This window comes from Sylvia atricapilla, chromosome 18 (assembly GCF_009819655.1).
Source record: "Sylvia atricapilla isolate bSylAtr1 chromosome 18, bSylAtr1.pri, whole genome shotgun sequence".
In the NCBI taxonomy this organism is placed as follows: domain Eukaryota; kingdom Metazoa; phylum Chordata; class Aves; order Passeriformes; family Sylviidae; genus Sylvia; species Sylvia atricapilla.
This window is the reverse complement of record NC_089157.1, coordinates 10,076,680-10,097,842: the sequence shown is the minus strand read 5'-3', so window position 1 is coordinate 10,097,842 and position 21,163 is coordinate 10,076,680. Positions and strand designations below refer to the sequence as shown.

Genomic DNA, 21,163 nt, shown 5'->3' with positions numbered 1-21,163 from the left:
CAACTACTTTCCCCAGGCTGCCAAAAGGCTCAGTGTAATAATTCCTAATAGTTAAAGGAAAAAGCTATTAAAGAGAGCTTCACTAATCCAGTTATTCTTAAACCTTGTTGGGAGGTGAAGGGTGAACTCAAAGGGTGAAATACCCACAGTAACTCCCTCTCCACTCTTTTTTGGTCCCCAGTTTCTGTTGCATCTCCTCAAAATGCACAGACATGGAGAGGGGAGAGAGACTGGGATACCATTTCCTTTTTTCCTGCTGACTATGACAACCTAAATGATTTTAAAAGATATGAGTAGAAAATTATTCTAGAAGATATGAGGAGAGGGCCTGAGATAGATTCCCCCACTTTGGTAAATGTTTTCCTCAGAAATAGGTGGGTTCTTGAATTGTAAATACAGTCCAGTGTCTCAGAGTAGTTTGATTTTCAGGGTGGTTTTTTTTTTAGTTTGTTTGGTTTTTTTTTTTTTTTCCTTGGGGTCTAAGGCAACACAGTGTATTCTGTGTTCTAGATCCAAACTGGGTCTTTGGCAGGTAAGAGAAGTGGTTTTACTGCCCTGTGAGGCTTTGTGTGACGTGCTCAGGTCGGTGTGACTGGGGTGACACTGCTGCAGCACTGACAGTGCAGCTGCCCTCTGGTCTGACCAAGCTGGGCCAATGTCCTGTCCTGTGCCAGGGGCAGCTGCTGCCCTTGTGCAGGAGGACTGCTCTTTTCTCAAATACACACTCCTGCTCACGGAACAAAGACTTTGTAAGAGGAAAATGCTCTTGGCATCTCTTTATTCAACCCTCATCCTCGGGTCGAGTTCATGTCCTTCTCCAGCAAGACCAAGCCCCTGTGGAGGTTGAGCAAACCAAGGTCAGGTGTTCCCTCACCCAACTCCAGATCTGCAGATCACAGCTTTTTCACCCCAGAGCTGTGTTTGGGGTGCACAGATCTGCAGTCCCACCAGCGCACTGCCCGAGCGCAGGAGCTCTGGTTAAACACCGGCAGAGGAGCCCAGTGTGATCCTTGATCTTCTCACATTTCCCCTCTGAGTCTCTGCAAGTGTTTGTCAGCGGAAAGGAGCAGTTGCTGAAGCTGTCTCTTTGCCTTGCAGGGTTTTCCCTGGCTCTGAGCTCTGTTAGGTGCCCGCCTTGGCTCTGTGCTGTGCGCTCTGGGGCTGTGCCGTGTCGTTGGCCACCACCGTGGCTTCCCCAAAGGTGTCAATGCACTTCCCCACAGCATCCAGGATGAGCTGCAGCCGCCTGTCCAGGGCCAGGAGGTGGGGCTCAGTGAGCACAGGGGCCAGGGGGTCCTGCAGGAGGGATTCCCTCATCACATCACTGAGCCGGTACTCGGGCTCCGCCAAGAGCCGCAGCCGCAGCAACGTCGTTCTCTTTATTCTGGAATACAGAAGAAGAAATCAATGATTTAATGCCTGCCAGGAAGAGCAGCTGAGCTCCTTGACAGCAGGAGGGCAGAGATGGGTGAAGAAATTTAAAGAAGTTTAGAACAAGATCTTTAATTTTAGAAGATAATGGTTGGTTTTTTGGGTGTTTTTTTTTTTTTCAGAAGCTTCTACTTCTTCCTTTGTTTTTGCAGAGTATTTGCGCTGCAAGTTTCTGTCAGCAGAGAGAAAAACATAACTGAAGTTGTCAGTAGTGAGTGAGTCAGAGATGACCCACTTCCCCAGGTTCCTGCAGGGTGGTGCCATCTCCCCAAAGATGACATTTATAAGATTGGAGCAGAGGGTGAGGTAAATGAAAAGACATGAATTAGAAAAATATCTTCTGTCAAAACTCTGGGCAAAAAAAGAGGGAATAGTTCCTGGAAGTGATGCAACTGTGACTTTTCACCTTAAGGGCTACTGAGATTCAAATCTGACTTGTTTTGACAGAAAATGGGATGAAAAGCTGCAGTCTTGGAATGCTTCTGGGCATGAAATGAAGTATTCTGAAATCATTTGTTTAATCCTCAGCAGAAATGTGTTGACTTCAGCATGTATAATACTGAAACGAATCAGTGGTTGTAGTTATTGCCCTATAAATCTTGGAAACAAAGTGGTCATGCTTATGGAACCGTTTGGATTTAGCCCAGTCAGAATTTTCAAGTGGAAAAAGGTGAAGTCAGAATTATTTTAGGCTGCTCTAGAATTTGTATTTGTAGGCTGCTCTTTAGCCAGAGCATCCATTGGGAGTGTTGAGCTGGATCTCTGCAGCTCCCACAGGCCATGTGCTGTTTGGAAAAGGGTTGTGACTGTTTCAGATGCTGGGGACAATCCCCAAGGTTGGAAAAGACCTTGAGGATCCTCAAGTCCAACTGCTGTCCCAGCACCATCAAACCACGTCCCCAAGTGCCACGTCCACACATCACTTGAAGCATTCCAGGGAGGGTGACTCCACGATTCCCCTGGGCAGCCTATTCCAATGTTTTACAACCCAATGTTTTCCCTGATATCTCATCAAAATCCAGAGTAGCCGGGCGAGGTGTGTGTGCCTGTAGCACAAGGGAAGGAGGATGCTGCTGCCACAGGGGCAGGCATCACCTTCCTGCATTAATATTCCTGAAATCAAAATAAAATCATCTATTGATCACGAGTTAGGGCTGACAAGGAAGCTTTAAACCCCAGCTGTGAGGTGCTGCTGCTGCTGCCAGGGAAAGCTGTGCCCATGAATGAGCATCTGTGCGCTGTCCTTCGAGGCAGGGCTGGCCCAGGAGCTGCCATGGGTAAACAGCAGCTGTGTTTGCTCTGGTCCCAGCAGTGCTGGGAGGTGGAGAGCAGGCTGCTCTGACCCGTGGGGAGCAGCTGACCGAGAGCTGGAACAGTCACACAACAAACAGGCACAGCACGGACAGGGCTGGGATGGAAACGCTGTGCTCCAGTCCCACAGGGGGCTGTGACCCAGGGGCTGTGCTGAACTGCTGAACCTGTCACCCCCAGCCTTCCAGGGACTTGAGCAGCCCGACTGGGGCTGCTTTCAGGCCTGGCTGTGCCTCCAGGAGGGGGCTGATGCTTTCAGGGAAAGGACCATCTCATGGCACGGCTGTATTTGTGCCACTCATTGGGAGAGGAGATCTGCAGGCTTCAACGTGTGGGGCAGGGAGCTGTGAGAGGCAGCTAAAAACAGACTCATATCTGCTGGAAGCCAGACGTGGAGCAGACCTCAGCTGGGAATGAGGTGGATGTGTTTAACAGGGAAGGATCAGCCTGCTCTCAGCATCCCTGTGCTCCCAGCACTCCTGGTTGCAGTGGCTGGAGGAGCTTTCCTGCTCACACGCCTCAGCTTGGTGCTGAGCAAGGAGGTGACTCAGGTGAGCTGAGTCCAGGTTGTTGGTCAGGGCAGGTGAAATTTGTGGCCTCCGTGTGCTTGCTCCAAGTAAAACCTCTTCCCTTCCCTCCCAAATGGTTTTTGATGCTCTCCCACTCCAAATGGATCAGCTCTTGTGGGAAATGAGGCTTTGTGTGTCTCCCTTAGGCAGCACAAGTTATTTTCATGCTGTTCCTGGTCCTAGTTTGCCTATGACAAGGTGTTCAGGTCCTCTTACCACTGCCTTTTGCAAGAAGTAAAAGAAGAGGAGTTTTTGGGAGGTGGATCTGGGAGAATAGGAATGATGTGACCTGTGGATATTACGGTATGCAGGTCAAATTAAGAGGCAGACTTAATTTCAAACTGCACAAAATTTCAAGAGAAGGATTCCCTGCAAGCCTGCAATTAGAAATGAAAAGACTTGCTGAGTGCAAATAACAGGTCTTGAAATTAAAGGTGTGTGGGGAGAGTGCAGTTACCACCCCGAGGGGGAGAAGGAGCAGGTACAGCAAGGAAAAAGGCTCCACATCTCCTGAAGAAAAGCCCCAGGAAAGAGCAGCTGCTTCTGCCTCTTAAATTTAACCTTCAGCCCCTGCTTTATGTGAATTAATGAAGGGGGAACAGAGGGTTAAATTTATGAGCTTCTCTTTCATGCCATGAGAAGAGGAAACTTGATCAAGTGCATGGAAGTTCCACCAGGATTTTTGGATGCAGATTTCTGTGCTTCCCGAGAGCACCTCGTGTCTTTGGGCGGGGAAAGGCTGTTAGAACTTTCTGGAAGGGTTTGATCCAACGGATAGTGCCTCCAGGTCTATCAGTGAGTGCTTTTCCACTTGTGATTCCCATCACAATCTGGTGATGGGAATCACATCACAATTCCCATCACAATTCCCATCACAATCTGGTGATGGGAATCTGCTCCAGCACCACCCAGCTGGGACTAGCAGGGTCGTCCTTGAGCTGCAGGACAGAGCCAGGCCAGGGTGACTCCCCCAGTGACAGCAGGGACACCGACACTCCTGGGAAGGACGGTGCAGCTGGGACTTACATGCAGCACTGGGAGAGAGGAGCCAGGATGGAGATTTCATCGTGGGAGTGGCGCCCAAACCTGGAGGGTGAAGCAGAGTTCAGAGCCTGCCCTCCTCCTTGTCCCCTCCCCGGCCTCCCCCTGCCACCTCACCCTCTGGCGTTGTCCAGGTGCAGGAGGAAGCCATCGTCCCCAAACTTGGTGAACATCTCGTAGTGGTGCCTGTCCATGTTCCCTGGCAAAGGGCACACACACACAGAGACAGAGTTTCCCTTGCAGGGATTTCTCTGAATTATCCCGAGCTTCTTTTTGGATCTGCGTGGGACATTTGCTGCCACGCTGGAAGTGCCCAAGATGCTGCTGCTTTCCCCGTGCTGGGGTGAGCCTGGGGGGCTCCCTGTCCCCCCACACTGGGGACAGACAGCAGCCCCTCTAAAGGATCTCTGAGGAAAGGAAAAAGGAAAAAGGGAAAAGGGGAAAGGAAAAAGGGGAAAGGAAAAAGGGGAAAGGAAAAAGGGGAAAGGAAAAAGGGGAAAGGAAAAAGGGGAAAGGAAAAAGGGGAAAGGAAAAAGGGGAAAGGAAAAAGGGGAAAGGAAAAAGGGGAAAGGAAAAAGGGGAAAGGAAAAAGGGGAAAGGAAAAAGGGGAAAGGAAAAAGGGGAAAGGAAAAAGGGGAAAGGAAAAAGGGGAAAGGAAAAAGGGGAAAGGAAAAAGGGGAAAGGAAAAAGGGGAAAGGAAAAAGGGGAAAGGAAAAAGGGGAAAGGAAAAAGGGGAAAGGAAAAAGGGGAAAGGAAAAAGGGGAAAGGAAAGGAAAGGAAAGGAAAGGAAAGGAAAGGAAAGGAAAGGAAAGGAAAGGAAAGGAAAGGAAAGGAAAGGAAAGGAAAGGAAAGGAAAGGAAAGGAAAGGAAAGGAAAGGAAAGGAAAGGAAAGGAAAGTCTTTTCCCCTCCCTCATTACCTATTAGGAAGTCAAATATGGCCATGTCCACGATGTTGAGCAGCCGGTTGCTGTTGCTGTAGGGGTAGATCTCCCTCACTGTGTTGCAGTAGAGTGGATTCACTTCCCACCTGCAGGAGATGGAGAAGGGGAGACACCCTCAGCTGCTGCTGCCATGTCCCAGAAGCTCCCCAGAGCCCATCTTCCATGTGAAGATGCAAAGGAGGTGGCAATAAAAATAAACCTCCCCTTGTGCACGTGGGAGACTGGAATTCAAACGCAGCCAGTGCCCAGGCTTTAAGGGTTATTACACTAATTATTACACTAATTATGGACTCCCTGATTCCTCTGCCTGCGTTGCTTCTGCAGGTCTGTTTCTGAGCTGCACCCTGCAGTGCAGACACGGGAAGCAGCCTCCTTTACCCACTTACTCCTCTTTTCCATCGAAGGAGTAGGAGCGGATCCACGGGTTGGGGATGGAGAGCCGTGGGGCCAGGTTGAGGGAAGGCAGGAAGGCAGAGAGGGACCCTTCCAGGAGGTGAGGGTTCCCACACACAGCGTACTCTGTCTTGCACATGTACGGGCACTTGGCGAAGAAGCAAACGTTGCTGGCTGGGAGGAGAGCAGAGAACAGGGAAAAGGGGCTGGGATCTCCAGGGTGGGCTGGGCTTGATGCCTCAGGTTCTCTCTTTGCTGTGTTTGAGGCTCTGTGCTGCCCAGGGGCAGCTCTGAGCTCACAGTCAGTGTCACTCAGCTCTCTGCACACAGCAGGGACACAAAACAAATCCTTTCCCCAATGGACACCAAGGACAACTTTCAGCCCCAAAGCACAGCCAAGGGTGGCTGCAGGGAGGAACAAGAAGGATGGGACCTCCCAAGCTGCAGCTGCCCTTGGACAATTCAACCCCAAGGTGCAAATGGAGCCAAACTGAGCCAAGGCTGAGCCCTGGTGACCCTTTGTCCATTTGGGGACCACTTTGGGTCCCCCTTGGCTGTAGCCCTGGCCAGGCTCTTGTCCTGCCCAAGGTGTATTTTTAAAGGCTTTTCAATAAATGTCTCCTTTATTCTCCAGCTCTGTCCAGCCTCTGTTTCAGGTCAGCCCTCCCAAGGCTGAGCCCTTCCCCACTGTGGGACAGGGATTATTTCTAGTGGCAGGGGTAGTGAAGTGAGGGGGAGCAGATGGGAACAGTCCCAAGGGGCTGCAAATGAGTGCAGAGCAATTTAAACCCCGTTTGATGGCTGTTTCATGGAAACACTCTGGAGAATCCAAAAAAAAAAGGTAAAACCCAAAGCATCCATGTTGCCAACCTGCCAAATCAGAGATTTGGAGCCTGTGCTAAGGGAAAAGTTAAGAAAAAAAAAAGCCAAATGAGTAGATCTGGTAGATGATTCCAGCTGGAGGCTGGGAGAGGGAACCTCTGCTGCAGCCATGTCTTTGTGCATGTTTGACCCAAGAACTCCACTTACACACCACAGCACGAGTCCTGCAGCCCCTTCCCTCCTTCCCCCCATGGAACTCCACAAATTTGGGTTTGGTGTGAAGGGACCTTAAAGATAATTGGGACCTTAATTGGCCTCAGGCCTCGCCCAGCCCTCGCCCACCTGGCGACACGAAGAAGACACTCTGCAGGACCTCGTTCTTGGTGACCTCCAGGATGTCCTTGGTGACATTGATCAACCTCCCCACGGTGGGTGGCACCCTCCGGAAATCCAGGATCCTGCACAGAGGGGACAGTGCTCAGGGATTGGACCCTGGGCCAAATGCAGCTCCATTTGGATTTTGGTCATGTCATAGCTGCTGCCTGGAGCAATCTGGATGTTCTCCAGCATTCCTGTCTCTTTCCCTGACATTCCCTTGGTTTCTCCCATCCCTCTGCACACAAACAGGGTCCTCCATGGGCCAAAACTGCCCTTAGGCCCTCCTACAGTGTTGGTTTGACATGGAGCAAAGATGTTGATCCTGGTACAACGTGGCTGAGGAGACACCCCCTCCTCCAGAGGCACTCAAACTTCCTAAAAAATACTCTTAAAAACCTCAGGGAACGGGGCAGGAAAGGATTCCTGGCAGTCAATGGGAACCTGATGCTGAGTCAGTAACGTGGGGTGAACTGGCCAATGCTCTGCTTGGCTCCTTGGGTAATGCCCTCTGCTCCTGGGAATTGGGCACAGAACAGGATTTAGCCTGTTACTGATTGAGAAATGTTTGGAGAGGAGAAAAAAATTTGCTTTTATCCAGCATCTTTCAGCTCTAAAAACCACAAAGCACTTCACAAAAGCAGTCTGGCCTCATTTTTGTGGCGGTGGAGCTGCAGGGGCGAGGTGGTAGTGGCTGAGCCGAGCAGAGCCACTGTGAGGATGTTGAGGCAGAACTGGGAAGGGAAATCAGCTCCCTTTGTTCCCTTTCTCCGACTCTGAGCTGCAGGACTTAATTTAGTCCTGCTCATCCTATGGAAACTGGAGACCCTCACCCACCCTGACCATCAGGGATCACCTTCCCCTGGTGCTCAGTGCTCATCCCACCGAGGAGAGAAAGGCTGCTGCCCTCATCTTCTGAGAAAGATATTTTTGATTTTATTAAACACACACCCTGCTGGGAAGAGGTGCCAGGTTAATTGCTCATTATCTGAGGGCTTTAAAACTGCATTTGATCAACCCAAAGCACACCTCGACTGCTGATTGAGCGTGTGCCTCCCTCACCAGGAGGGCACCAGGCTGTGCCCAGAGCTCAGCTCTGCACAGGGGAGGGACAATGTGTGACAGCCAGGTGAGAATCTGACCTATTCCAGCCTGGACTTCACCTGCTCTCTGCAGTGACCAAGGCAAAGCTGACTCTGGGGTGTAAAATGAGATCCAGAGCCACTCCTTCCCTAAACGACACCTCAGCTCCTGGAGGGTGCTGCAGAACAACCCCTTCTCTGAGCCCTGCAGGGCTTTCCCCAAAAAGCTTTTCCCAAAGCTCTCGTGGGCAGAGGAGCAGGGGCAGGCAGGGCTGGGACAGGCTTTACCTGTCCAGGTGGAAGGCGGCGATCTCCGCGTTGTGCCGCTGGAAATCCACGAAGTAGAAAAAGTCCTCAGGAGTCTCCTCCTCACGTCTCTGCCTGGGAGGAAGCAGGGGGTGAGCCTAAGCAAACTGCTGGGCACTGAGTGGTGGCACAGGGCACCCAGGGACAGCTGTTGTGTGGCCACCCCGGGGACAAGGTGAGAGCCAAAGGGCTCAGTGGCCAGCTGGAGCCAGGCAGCAGCTCAGTGTCCACCCTGCCAGGCAGCAGCTCTTGCACCCTGCTGGTGCCAGGGAGACAAAAAAGCTGACTGGGGGCTTTAAATCTGCTTGAGCAAGAGCTTAGACCCCCTTAGGACAAAGTTTCGGGTGGGTGTTAGTCACATCCCCCTGGAGGCAGAGAGGGCTCCGGTGTGATGCTCTGTCCCTGAGGTGTGATGCTCTGTCCCTGGGGTGGGAACTCCGTTTAATTCCATGTTCTGGCTGTCACACAGTGCCCCAATATGGGGATTTGATGCTCAGCCTCCCAGGCAGGACACAGGAAAGCCCTCCTGGCTTAGCAGGGCATGGATGCTTCCCTTCCCCTCCTATGGAAACCCACGGGAGAGGAGCTGGCTGCCTTCTGGGTGAGGAGGTTATCCCAGCCCACGGGCTGCCAGGAGCTCTGCTCACACAGGGACAGCAAAGTGAGAGGGAAGAGATGTGAGCAATCCCAAGGGGCTGCAAATAGGTGCAGAATCAATTTAATCCCTGGGGATTGAAACCCCCCTGTTTCCTCTGGGGAATCCAAGGAAAAACAAGGCAAACCCCAAAGCCTGCTGGGGAAGAGGAGGCAATGAGCAAAGATCTCAGGAGAACAGCGTCCCAAGGTCCTTCTCCACCATCCATGAAAGGAGAAACTTCCAACATCAACAGCGGTGTGTTTATCCACGTGTGCTCCTGGGGTGGTGTGAGCATCCAGGAATAATAAAAACCCATGGAACTTTCTCAGGTGGGCAGGGCAGGAGAGGGAAGGTGTGGCTGTGGTGTGGCTGTCCCTGCCAGGGAAGGTCACAGCCCTCCCTGCAGGGGCTCTGAGGCGCTCTGCTGGCCTTACCTCATGGGCTTGAACATGGCTTTGCCAAAATCCTGGAACCTGAGGACCAGCTTCAGGTGCACGCCGCTGGGCTTCACGACTTGGGGAGGAAAGGGGGTGTTAGCTCCTGGGAAATGGGGTGATAACCCCTGGGAAATGGGGGTGATAACCCCTGGGAAAGGGGATGATAACTCCTGGGAAAGGGGAGGATAACTCCTGGGAAAGGGGAGGGTAACTTCAGTGAAATAGGGTGTTAACTCCTGGGAAATTGGGTGATAACCCCAGGGAAATGGGATGGTAACCCCAGGGAAATGGGATGGTAACTGCCTGGAAACACCCCAGTTACACACCCCAGCACAACCTGCCTTTCCAACCCTGTGAGTGCATCCCATCCCTCCTTCCAGCTGTGCTCTTCTCTCTCTTTTCACTTATTTTCCCTCTCTTCCTTGTGCCATGGAGAAGATTTCCCTTCGGCCCCCCTCCCAACAGCCCTCTGTTCCATCCCCCTGGGCACTTTTCCTCCCTCCCCAGCAGAAACCAGTGGTGTACTGGTGTCCTGATACCCACATGGAACAGGCTGCTCAGGGGAGTTATTGCCACCCCTGGCTCCCATTATTATCACCCGTGGGGGTTAAATCCTCACCCCTGGGTGCTAAATTACCCCCCTTAGGTGTTAAAAAAAAAAGCGTGGATGTGGCCCTTGGGTTGGACTCCATCATTTGAGAGGACTTTTTCCAGCTGGAATCATTTTATGCTCTATGATCCCGGCCTCTGCTGGGGTGGTGGGGGTTAATGGCAGGGAGCAGAGCCTGGCTGGGCATTTCCCTGGCTGAGGTGAGGGTGGAGGAGTTGAGGATTGAGGCCAGCCCAGGCAATGATGGCATTTGGGGACCCCACACTCACTCTGGCTGCAGTCACAAGCTCCCAGCAGCGCCTTCTCATCCTGGCTGTAGTCTGCAAGGGCAGGAGGAGCAGTCAGACCCCGCCAGGCTCCACCTCTCCCCGCTGACCTGCTGCATTTTACGGGAGGCCAGAATGTCCTGAGCCTCCTGCAGGTGCATCACATCCTGAGGGCTGCCAGCAGCCTCAGCAATGGCTCATAAAAACAGCGAGATGGCATGATCATGAGAGGGGTTTGGAAAAGCAAAGGGGTTTAGGTAAGAAGAAAACAGCAAACTGCACAAAACAAAAGTGAAATAAGGCCAGCAAGGTGTAGGAAAGTCCCACACAGCTGCTAAGACACCCCAAAAATGCCCCAAGTGTCTCCGTGGTCTCTTGTAGGTATGTAACGATCTAGGAGGGGTTTTTGGCCTGCTGCCCAACAAAAATAGCTACAGGCCTTGAGCACAGGTTAAACCTTCCAACAGGTGCCTTTGTGCTGGAACTGGGCCAATTATGGAGAGAAAAGCATCGGAGTTTCTGGTTCTTTGTCTTACAAGGTCAGGGGTGTAACTCAAACCCTTTCCTAATATGGGAACACCTGCTAATGTTGGGGTGCATTGCTACCCTGACCCCTATCCCATCCCTATCCCATCCTTATCCCATCCCGTTATCCCATCAACACCCCATCCCATTATCCCATTCCTATCCCATCCCATTATCCCATCCCATCTCCACCGCATCCCCACCCCTATCCCAATATCCCATCCCCATCCCATTGCCCCATCCCATTATCCCATTCCCATCCCATCTCCATCCCATCCCCATCCCATCCCATTCCCATCCCACCTCCACTCCATCCCATTCCCATCCCATCTCATTTTCCCATCCCCATCTCATCCCCATCCCATTGCCCCATCCCATGCCCATGCCCATCCCATTACCCCATTACCCCATTACCCCATCCCCATCCCATTACCCCATTACCCCATTACCCCATCCCAGTATGCGATCCCATTACCCCATCCCCATCCCCATCCCATTACCCCATTACCCCATTACCCCATCCCCATTACCCCATTACCCCATCCCCATCCCGTTACCCCATTACCCCATCGCCCCATCCCATTACCCCATTACCCCATTACCCCATTACCCCATTACCCCATCCCCATCCCATTACCCCATTACCCCATCCCATGCCCATCCCCATCCCATTATCCCATTACCCCATCCCCATTACCCCATTACCCCATCCCCATTACCCCATTACCCCATTACCCCATCCCATTACCCCATCCCCATTATCCCATTCCCCCCTTTCCCGCTCACCCCCTGCCCGTCCCCGCGGCGCAGGGCGCTCACCGGCGCTGACGGTGGCCAGTTCCCGCATGTCGCGGAGCAGGCGGCTGACGGCGGGGCTGGAGCGGGGGTAGAGCCCGTCCCGGCTGATGCCCAGGTGGAACTGAAGCCAGCTGGCCTCGGGCCGCAGCGGCAGCGGCGCCGCCGGCGAGGTCAGGTTCAGCTCCTCCCGGTAGAGTTTGTGTCTCCTGCGGGAGAGAGGAGAGGGTCTGGGCATCAGCCGGGGGCTGGGGAACCTCCTGCTCCGAGCCTGGAGCTGCGGGGACTGAGGAGGGAGCCAGGAGCAGAGCATGGTGTGGGAAAGGGGAAACTGAGGCACGGGGAGATGGCTGAGATGGTCACAGTGACAGAGTTTTTTTTTCCCTGTGGCTGGAGGTCCCAGGAAGGGAAAAAGAAAAAAAAAATCATTAAAAGCTACAGATTGACTCTGTGACCAAATTCGCAGTGAGCAGAGGTGCTATGAGGTCATCTGGCAGCATCCTGCCCACGGTCTCTAAAAATCAAGGTTCAACCCCATCCTTTTTTGGGAGGTGGAGCTGAAGGAGCCTCCCAAGTTCAGTGATAACCCCAAACCATCTCCCCACTTGATCAGCATTTCCCTCAACCTCGAGACCTCCAAGGCTGGGCCTGTGGGACTGAAAGGTCACTTATCCCAGCCAGCAGAGGACAGAGCTCTAGTTTCTCATTAACATCGTCCAGCCCCTGCATGGAGCAGCCAGTCCTGAGAGAGGGAAAACGCAGCTCAGTTTACACAGAAAGTGCCAGGATCCATCCATGAAAGCAAACAGGACTGGGGGCTGATAAGGAGTAGGACATTAACCAAGGCTGGAGAGGGGGAAGTGCCACATGCCCGGCCAGAGCCTGAGCAAGTGAGGTCTGCCCATGCCCCCAGGCATTTCCCAGCCAAGGGATGGCACTGGGGGGCTCCTGCCTGCTGGTGCTTTTCCTATTTCCCTGCTCAGCCCAGCAGCTGGGGTTTGGTTGGGGTTTTTCCAGCACCCTTCTCCATCCAAGCAGGCTGAGCAGCCTGGTGAATCTGCCTGCGAGCAGGGGATGAACCCTCCCAGAGGTGAGGATCCTGGGAGACATCCAGGAACTGGAGAGACAGGTTGGATGTGCAGCTCAGGGGATCCTGTTCCCTCTCCCAGTCTGTTTGTCTTTCCACTGGACTGGGGTCAGCCACGGCGTGACATTCACGTGGGCATGGTCAGAAGGAAGCTGGAGCACTCCCACACCAACTCTTTGCTCAGGCTGCCTGCAAAAAGAGGCAGAAAATTCCCTGGGCACAAGGATGTGGCCCTGGAACGCCATCAGCTCCAGCACAAGTGCCCTGACCCCTCCATCCTGCTGCCCTGCCCCAGGTTTGTCACTGGTGAGTGAGGCACAGCCTTAACCCTGCCACAGCCAGCAAACCCCAGCACGATGGACAGGAATGACTCAGGGCTTTTCCCTCGGGAAGCTGCCCAAATATTTGACCATTTTTGCTCTCCTGCCTGCCACACACACAGGCTGTTCCCCCAGGGTGGCAGCGAGCAAAGGATTACTGAAAGGGGGAAAAAAAATGCAGTGGTTATGCAAGGGGTCCATATGGTCCCTGCCCAGGCTGAGCCAGTCCCTTCCCAGCCTTTCAAACCCAAAATACAGCTCTCTCTGCCTCCCTGATTCCTGCAGGATTCCTGAAATATTTCCCTGGGGAAAAAAACCCAAAGATTTCTGCAAAAGGCATAATGATATAAAAACAGGGTTCGTTTCTACCCTGCTATAAATAGCCCTGGGGTTGCCCTGGCTTCCAGCTCTCTGCTGGGCTGGGAGGGAGGCACAGCACGGGGTGACACTGCTCAGGCCACCAGCATCCTGCTTCTGGCGTTTTGAAGCTGCTCCTTCAAGGATAAAAATAAGCTCTGGAATTTTTAAGGGATTTTTTTTGTTGTTGTTTTGTTTTGAAGAGGTGTGGATGAGGTGTTTTTTTTTTTCTGTTTCCTTCCTGCATCCCCAGCAGTCTCTCCAGTTGGTTCTGCATCCTGCAATCCAACTGCTGGTCCTGATGGCAGGGCTGGGAGCTGGCAGTTTGCAGGGAGCACCGTGGAGGAGGACACGCTCTGGCCGTGGATATTTCCCAACAGGACGTGTCCTGGGGCTGCTCCAGCTGGCAGAGCCCCTGTCCAGCTGATGTCCATCTGGCTGCAGGAACGAAGGCAGACACGCTGTGCTGGAGGAACGGGGTTAAACCGCAGCTTGTTCCACTCAAGACGAGAGTCCTGCTGCTCCCAAAGCTGCTCTGCCAACAGGCACACCCACGGCTGAAGGAGAAATGTGCTGTCAGAGAATTCTGGGGAGAGAATACCCATGGAGAGAACACCCTGCGCCTCTGCTGCCTGGACTGGGATGTGGAGCTGCTGTGGACGTTTTGCTCTTCAGTGCTCAACAGCAGCTTTGTTGAACCCAAGAAATGGGAGAGAAAGCCGTGGATCCCTGAGTCCCCCTGCCCTGGCCACATCAGACAGGACACGGCTCTGCAGGGCTCCTGGTGAGGCAGAAACTCCTCCGTGCCCACAGCAAATTAACAATCCGATAAAATCCATCAGCTCTGGCAAGTGCCACCTGATTACACATTCGACTTGCAGCGCCGATGGTTGTTGGCAGGTTTTTGAAGGAGCAGTTTTGTCACCTCAGCCTCCGGAGGCTTCACCCGCTTATGAGCATCATATATTTGATTTCAGAGTGACTGAGGAATAATCGATACTCTGCCTTCCTGGAGGTGCAAAGGAAAGTCAGTCAAGGACAAATGGCATCGCTGTGTTCCTCCCAGTCACACCACAGCCAAACCTCGGGGCAGAAGGCAGAGTGCAGCCACGGCTTCATCACAAATCCCATGTTTTAACAGCAGTGAACAAAACTGGGGAGTGCAGACTTCTCACTGTCCTGCAAACGAGGCTGCAGCAAGTGCTCAGGGTTTTCTGATGGTGCCATTAAGCTGTGAGCTGCTTTGGTTTAAATCCCCAATTCCCAGTGGGATTTGGCTTGGGAAACATCCACCTTGGGACCCAACTGCTGATGTCTTCAGAAGGCAGTGCTCAGCTCTGAGGAGACGCACCCTGTGGCAGAGTCAGGGATACTCAGACCCACCATCCACGGATTTCAAGTGCTGTGACTCCTTCCTCTTCTTCTTTTTTTTAAAAAAACTTATTTTTAAAAAGATTGCCTGGATGAAGTTAAACCCCAGAATCCAGCAAATCTGGATGAATCCCCAGGAGCAAGCCCTGCTCCTGGCAGCCCACTGAAGGGCTCTCAGGGCTGTGACAAATGATTCAACCGGATCCAGACTGGAGCAAGGGAAGAGCCTGGCAGGGGTGACCCTGGCTGAGCACAGGGCTGCTTCCAGACCCTGCTCAGGCCATGGAGGTCATTCCCTCTTCCTTCCATTATCGCTTCCCATCATCTTCTCCAGCAGATCTCACACAGAACCAGCTCTGGGTGAGTCCCACAGAAACAGGAGGAACAGGCACGGAAGTGGAGAGAGCAGGAGCTGGGGAATCCTGCCCGTGCAGCTCAGCAAACACCACACAGGTGACGGGAGGAGTGGGAGCTGCTCGAGGCTGGAAACCAAACCTGAGCAGTGGGAAAGTGGCTGGACAGGGATCCCTGGGGTGGCAGAAGTGCCAGGACATGCTGTCACCCCTGTTGCAGGTGTCCTGTCCCACCGAGGGGACAGTGAGGTGATGCCATGAGCTCAGCACACCGAGAGCTCCGCGCTCTGTTGTATCGAGTTTGTGCACGAATAGACAAACTTCCAGGCTGCCACACAGTGACAAAGTTGCTGTCACTCCTGTGCAGGTGTCTTGGGGTTCTTGGGGTGCAGGGAGCAGCTCTGGGGTGCTGTATGCTTCCAGCTTGGTCCCAGCCCTCGCCAAAGGGGGGTTACATCAGGGATTCGAGGTGCTGGTGCTGAGGGTCACTGTCACCCCCAGGGCAGTGACCACAGGGCACAGTCCCACCCCGGGGACAGGGGACAAGGGAGTTTTCTCCTTGCTGGGGCTGGGAGAGGCAGCAAGAGGAGAGCTCTGAGCTGGGGGTCCCTTTCTCTGGGGCTCTGGCAGTGGAGCAGGGTGGGAGACACCCCGGCAAGGAGCAGCAGAGCCCCTCAGCCCTGCCCAGCCTGCCCATGGGGGGCTGGAGGGGCGAGGGCACAGAGCCGGGATGGGGGACATGGACTGGGGGTGCCAGGGGACACCCGAGGGGGGCTTAAACAGGGGAGGGGTGCCCAGAAAGGGAGTTCCTGTGGGGGTGTCCAGAGAGAGGGGCCTGGGGGTGCCCATGCAGGGGGTGCCCAGGGCAGGGGGTGCCCAGGAGATGGCCATGCCCCGGTGCACTCACACAAGGGGCCTGGGAAGGGGGTGCTCAAGAGATCCCAATGCATGGGGAGGGTTCCAAAAAAAGGGGTGCCCAGGCAGGAGGTGACCGTTCAGGGAGATGCCAGAGAAATGTGTCCCCATGCAGGGGGTTCCCAGGAAAGGGGTGTCCAGGAGATACCCGGGAAAGGGGTGCCCACGCAGGGGTGCTCAGAAAACACCCGGCAAGGGGATGGCCAGGAGATGCCAGTGCAGTGGGTGCTCAAGAAAGGAGTGCCCAGGAAATGCCCAAGGAAGTGAGGGATCATGCAAGAGATGCCCGGTTAGAGGGTGCCCAGAAGCTGATTGTCCGGGAAGGGAGTGCCCAGGAGATGACCAGGAAAAAAGAGCCCGGGAGACACCCGGGAAAGGGGTATCGGGGAAGGAGATGCCCAGAGATACCCGGGAAGGGAGTGCTGAGGAAGGAGATGCCCAGGAAATACCCGGGAAAGGGTGTCAGGGAAGGAGGTGCCCAGGAAATACCCGGGAAAAGGGTGTCAGGGAAGGAGGTGCCCAGGAAATACCCGGGAAAAGGGTGTCAGGGAAAGGAGGTGCCCAGGAGACACCCGGGAAAAGGGATGTCGGGGAAAGGTGATGCCCAGGAAACACCCGAGAAGCGGCTACCAGCAGCCGCCGGTACCCGGGGCGCTCAAGAAACAAGATGCCCAGCAAACAGCCGGGAAAAAGGCGGCGGGGACCGGAGACGCGCAGGAGACACCCAGCAAAGAACCATCCACGCGATGGTACCCAGGAGCCGAGGGATGCGCGGAGCGGAGCTCGGGGCGGGGGGGTTCCGCGGCTCCCGGGACGCACCTGTTCCATCGAGCCGCCTTCCGCCGGTAGTAGCGCAGCGCTTCGCGGGCGCCCAGCAGCGGCTCGGCGGGGCCCGGCCCGGAGCCTCGGTACAGCGGGTGGGCGAAGAGGCGGCGCAGCGCGGGGGCGGCCCGGGGGAGCGCGGCGGGGGGCGCGGGGCACGGGCAGCCCGGTGACAGCCTGCCCAGCTCCCGGCGAGCCCGAGGCCAGAGGTGGAAGTAGAGATCGGCGGCTAGCAGAGCTCCGAGCAGCAGAAGCACGGCAGGGCGGTCCCGACGCGGTCCCGGCATGGTTGGTGCGGGTCAGGACGGGGGTAGGGATGGGGGCGAAGGGACAGACACGGGGACAGGCGGCGGTGGCCGCTCGCGGGGCACGGCGCACGGGGGAGCTCCAGCGGCGGAGCCGGGGGCTGCGGGCACCTCGGGGCGGGGACCGGGCACGGCGCTCGGGGCCCGGGGCGGGGGAGCGGGGGTGTGGGCAGGCGGCCCGGGAGCCTCCCCCGGACACGGGGCCGGTGCCGGAGGGGATCCAACCGGGCGGCCCCGGGCTCTGCCTCCGCTTACCCCGGCAGATGGAGGGTCTCCTGCCCAGGCTGTGTCCTGTCTGCTGCCCGCCCTCTCACCAGCTCCTTCGGGGCTTCCTCCCCTCTCCCGATAAAGGGGAGAGCTTTGGCAGGAGCTGGGGGTGCTGGGTGCGGGGATGGGGGTCCTGGGGCAGTGGGAACAGGGCTGGAACCCCGCGGGGTATCTGCGGGCTCGCTGGCAGATGCTTCAGACGCCGCTTTTATTTTCTTAATTCCTAAAAAAAAAACCCTGCGGGGAAGTCCTCCCCGCAGTTTTCTGGGAGCGGCTGGGCCGTGGGGATGGATGTGCTCGGGCCGGGCCCACGGCACTGATCCCGCGGGGATGGAGAGCCCGGCACAGGCTGGAGAAGGCGAGGAGAAACTGGCCGAGCACCGGGACACCGTGACCAGACTGGCCTGGCTCCGGCGCTGTGCTGAAGGGAGAACAGAAAATAAACTGCAGAAAGAGGGAAAAGTCGGATATGTTTTCAGCTGGCTGGAGCAGGGTTGGCTTCTGGAGCAGGGAGGATCTGGGAGGTGCGCTGGGACGGGGGGTTGGACTGAGCAAAACGGCACCGAGGGGCTGCAGTGCTGAGGTCTGAGCTGCTCCTTTGATCCAGAAGGGGAGAGAAAACCATCCCCTGGGCTGGGCTGTGGCTGCAGGGACCCGAAGCACACCTGTCCTCCTGGTTTTTCTGATCTTTGGAAGATGATTCTTACTCTCCTTTAGGAGGGCAATTTCAAATGTGCTCAGTCGTTTGATATTTGAAGAGTTTGGGTTTCAGGTTTTGCTCTGAATTTCTAATACCAAATTCTATATGTTTTTCACAGAAGATTTATAAGCACAAACTGCAGCTGGTGCTGCTGTGGCCAGCAAGGAACAATGAGGAGGAAAAGATGTGCTCCCCACACTGCTTGGCTTTTGGGGACACCAGCTGGGCCCTCGTTCTATGCCCTTTGGGGACAAAATTGGTAAAATTACTGCCTTGGATCCCTTCAGGCTCTAGACCAGCCATGAGGTACCAAGAGGGGAATTTTTAGGGTGCTGCCTGTACTGGAAAGGCTTGGGGGGCATGGGGTGGGCTCGGAGGTGCTGGGTTGGGGTCTGCAGGATGGGAAGCCACAGAGCTGATCCTTCTCTGGGGGAAAGATGGAGCTTTCAGGAGGTGAAATTGGGTGTAAACAGGGGGAAATGAGTGTCAGCTCGCTGGTCAGATGGCTCAGGGGAGAGCAAAGGGGGTTGTGCTGCAGCTGCACCTCTGCCTGGGCACACCCTCATCCTCAGCCCCTCCAAGGCCAGGTGACCTGGCAACTCCCCCAGACAGTGACATCATAACCCCAAAAAGGAGCGACAGCCTGGGACTAAAAATAGGACTCTTCTTCTTTTTTAACTTATTTTTAAAAACATTACCCAGCTGAAGTTAAACCCCAGCAAACCCAGATTGATCCCCAGGGGAAGCCCTGCTCCTGGCAGCCTGTTGAAGGGCACTCACGGACTCGCTTCAAACTCAAAGAGAAACTTTTCACAAACTCTCCATCAAAATCTGGCTGATACTTGCTTGGCTGCTAATCCTCCCTGAGCTGTTTCCCCATTGCTAATCTCTCCCAGGAACCATTAATAAATCTTCCCTGGTTTGCAACGCTAATTCTGGACAAAGGCACCAGGAACCAGCAGTGCCTGGGCCCGTGTCCCTGTTGTTTGCATGCTCTGCAGGAAGATTGTTCAGCTTTTAATGAGGCTAATTAAAAAGAAACAAAACAAAAAAAAATCATAAATCAATTCCATTAATCTGTAATAAATTGAAGTGCTACAATCCTTCCCAAAGCAGCTGGGACTGCCAGCTCCCAACAGGCTGCAATGCAAAAATCACTGGTGTTATTACTATTTAGAACAACTCAGTGGTGCTCCATAATAGTGATGTGCTCGTCCATGCCCTGGAATTCCTTGGAGCAGGGGGATCCAGCTGAGTCCCACACACATCCCTGGGCACCTCCTTGTGTCCTGCCCGGGGTGCCTGAGCTGCAGGTGAGCATCACTTCCCCCCCCAGGGCTCATCCCAGCCTGCTGGAAGGGGTGGATGTGTTCCTAAAATGAACCTGGAAATCCTGTTTTGATAGGCCACTGACAGCTCCAGCGGAACCAAATTACCATTTGGAATTACCACGAGATAATTGGCCTCATTTACTATTTAAAGATAGGGAGGAAAAAAAAAAAAAAAAAGCTCCTTCTTCCAGACGACTGCAGTGGAGAAATGTTCAGGCGTAGATGATGTCCCGAAACGTATCATTAAAGCTTTAAATAAAGGTATGATGACATCTCAGAGTAAAAAATACTTCCTTTGTATTTCAGATAGGAGCCAGCCAGGCCCTTTTCAAAGGCATTTTTTAATAAACAAAGGGTATTCTTTTTGTTTTTCCAGACACGCAACTTACAATATTTGGAGTTGTGAGTATGTAATTTAAATTCTTTCACACGGTATGGATTTAAACCCCATCTTCCTTAGAGATGCCTTTTACTTGCCAAAAGGTAAATGCCTCTGTCTGCTGCTTTTTGTCTTTTTAACTTGTAATGCTGCAGAGCTGCCCCCAGTCCCACCCTGCAGACTGTAATGTTTGCAAAAGGGAGGAGATGAGAATTATCCCTTTCTCACTGCCCTTAATTACGAGGATTAAACACCGAGGCAGCTACACAACATGACAAAGGAGAGAAAAATACGAGTCGGAGGAGCCAAGTTGTGCATTTGCTGCTTCACTGACAAGAGCACAGACGTGCCAGGAGCACATCCTGCAGCTCTGCTCCTGTTCCTGTGCCAGCTGGGACTCAGAGCAGCAGGTCCGTGTTCTCCCTGCTTGGTGGTGATGGTGGTGGTGATGGTGGTGATGGTGGTGATGGTGGTGATGGTGCTGGTGATGGTGGTGATGGTGGTGATGGTGCTGGTGATGGTGGTTATGGTGATGGTGGTGATGGTGGTGATGATGGTAGTGATGGTGGTGGTGATGATGGTGATGATGATGATGGTGGTGATGGTGGTTATGGTGATGGTGGTGATGGTGGTGATGATGGTGGTGATGGTGCTGGTGATGGTGGTGATAGTGCTGGTGATGGTGGTGATGGTGGTGATGGTGGTGATGATGGTGGTGATGGTGCTGGTGATGGTGGTGATAGTGCTGGTGATGGTGGTGATGATGGTGATGGTGGTGATGATGGTGATGGTGGTGGTGATGATGGTGATGGTGGTGGTGATGGTGGTGATGGTGCTGGTGATGGTGGTGGTGATGGTGATGGTGGTGATGGTGATGGTGGTGATGGTGGTGATGGTGGTGATGGTGGTGATGGTGGTGATGGTGGTGATGATGGTAGTGATGGTGATGGTGATGATGGTGATGGTGATGATGGTGGTGATGGTGATTATGGTGATGGTGGTGATGATGGTAGTGGTGGTGGTGATGGTGGTGATGGTGGTGGTGATGGTGGTGATGGTGCTTGTGGTGATGATGATGATGGTGGTGGTGGTGCTGATGCTGGTGGTTGTTTTGGCTCTCAATGTGTCCCCAAAGAGCATCTCCCACCCCGGGCACAGCCTCATGCCAGGGTTTGTTTCCCAGGAGGCGGGGTTCCTCTCACAGGGGGTTCCCCTCTGCCTGACCCCTCCAGGGCTGGGGCTTTCCCACCCCAGGACAGTGTGAGATCCCTTCCCAGCCTCTCCTGGTCTGGTGGGAGCAGCTCTCTCTGTTGCTCTGGGCCGTCTCACCCTGTCCCAGCTTGTAATTAAAAATGAAATATTTGGGCCAAGTGCTTAAACAAAACACATTTTTGGTAGCTGACAATACCGAGGA

General features: G+C 54.1%; 1 protein-coding gene and 1 long non-coding RNA gene across 2 annotated transcripts; one reads left to right on the top strand and one right to left on the bottom strand.

Annotated features, from left to right (window-relative positions):
- Positions 1-761: 761 nt before the first annotated feature.
- FAM20A (FAM20A golgi associated secretory pathway pseudokinase) lies at positions 762-17,107 on the bottom strand. Its single transcript, XM_066332337.1, has 11 exons — positions 16,765-17,107; positions 11,567-11,751; positions 10,226-10,276; positions 9,344-9,422; positions 8,255-8,347; positions 6,852-6,967; positions 5,681-5,861; positions 5,271-5,380; positions 4,470-4,551; positions 4,338-4,397; positions 762-1,384 (listed from the first exon to the last, which is right to left on the bottom strand). Exons 1-11 carry the CDS (start codon positions 17,052-17,054, stop codon positions 1,123-1,125), a joined length of 1,509 nt encoding a protein of 502 aa, XP_066188434.1. The 5' UTR covers positions 17,055-17,107; the 3' UTR covers positions 762-1,122.
- A 1,325-nt stretch (positions 17,108-18,432) lies between these two features.
- On the top strand, positions 18,433-20,160 carry LOC136369191 (uncharacterized). The gene is made up of 3 exons (XR_010744972.1): positions 18,433-19,352; positions 19,445-19,631; positions 19,747-20,160. It is a non-coding gene; the product is annotated as an uncharacterized lncRNA (long non-coding RNA).
- Positions 20,161-21,163: the final 1,003 nt, after the last annotated feature.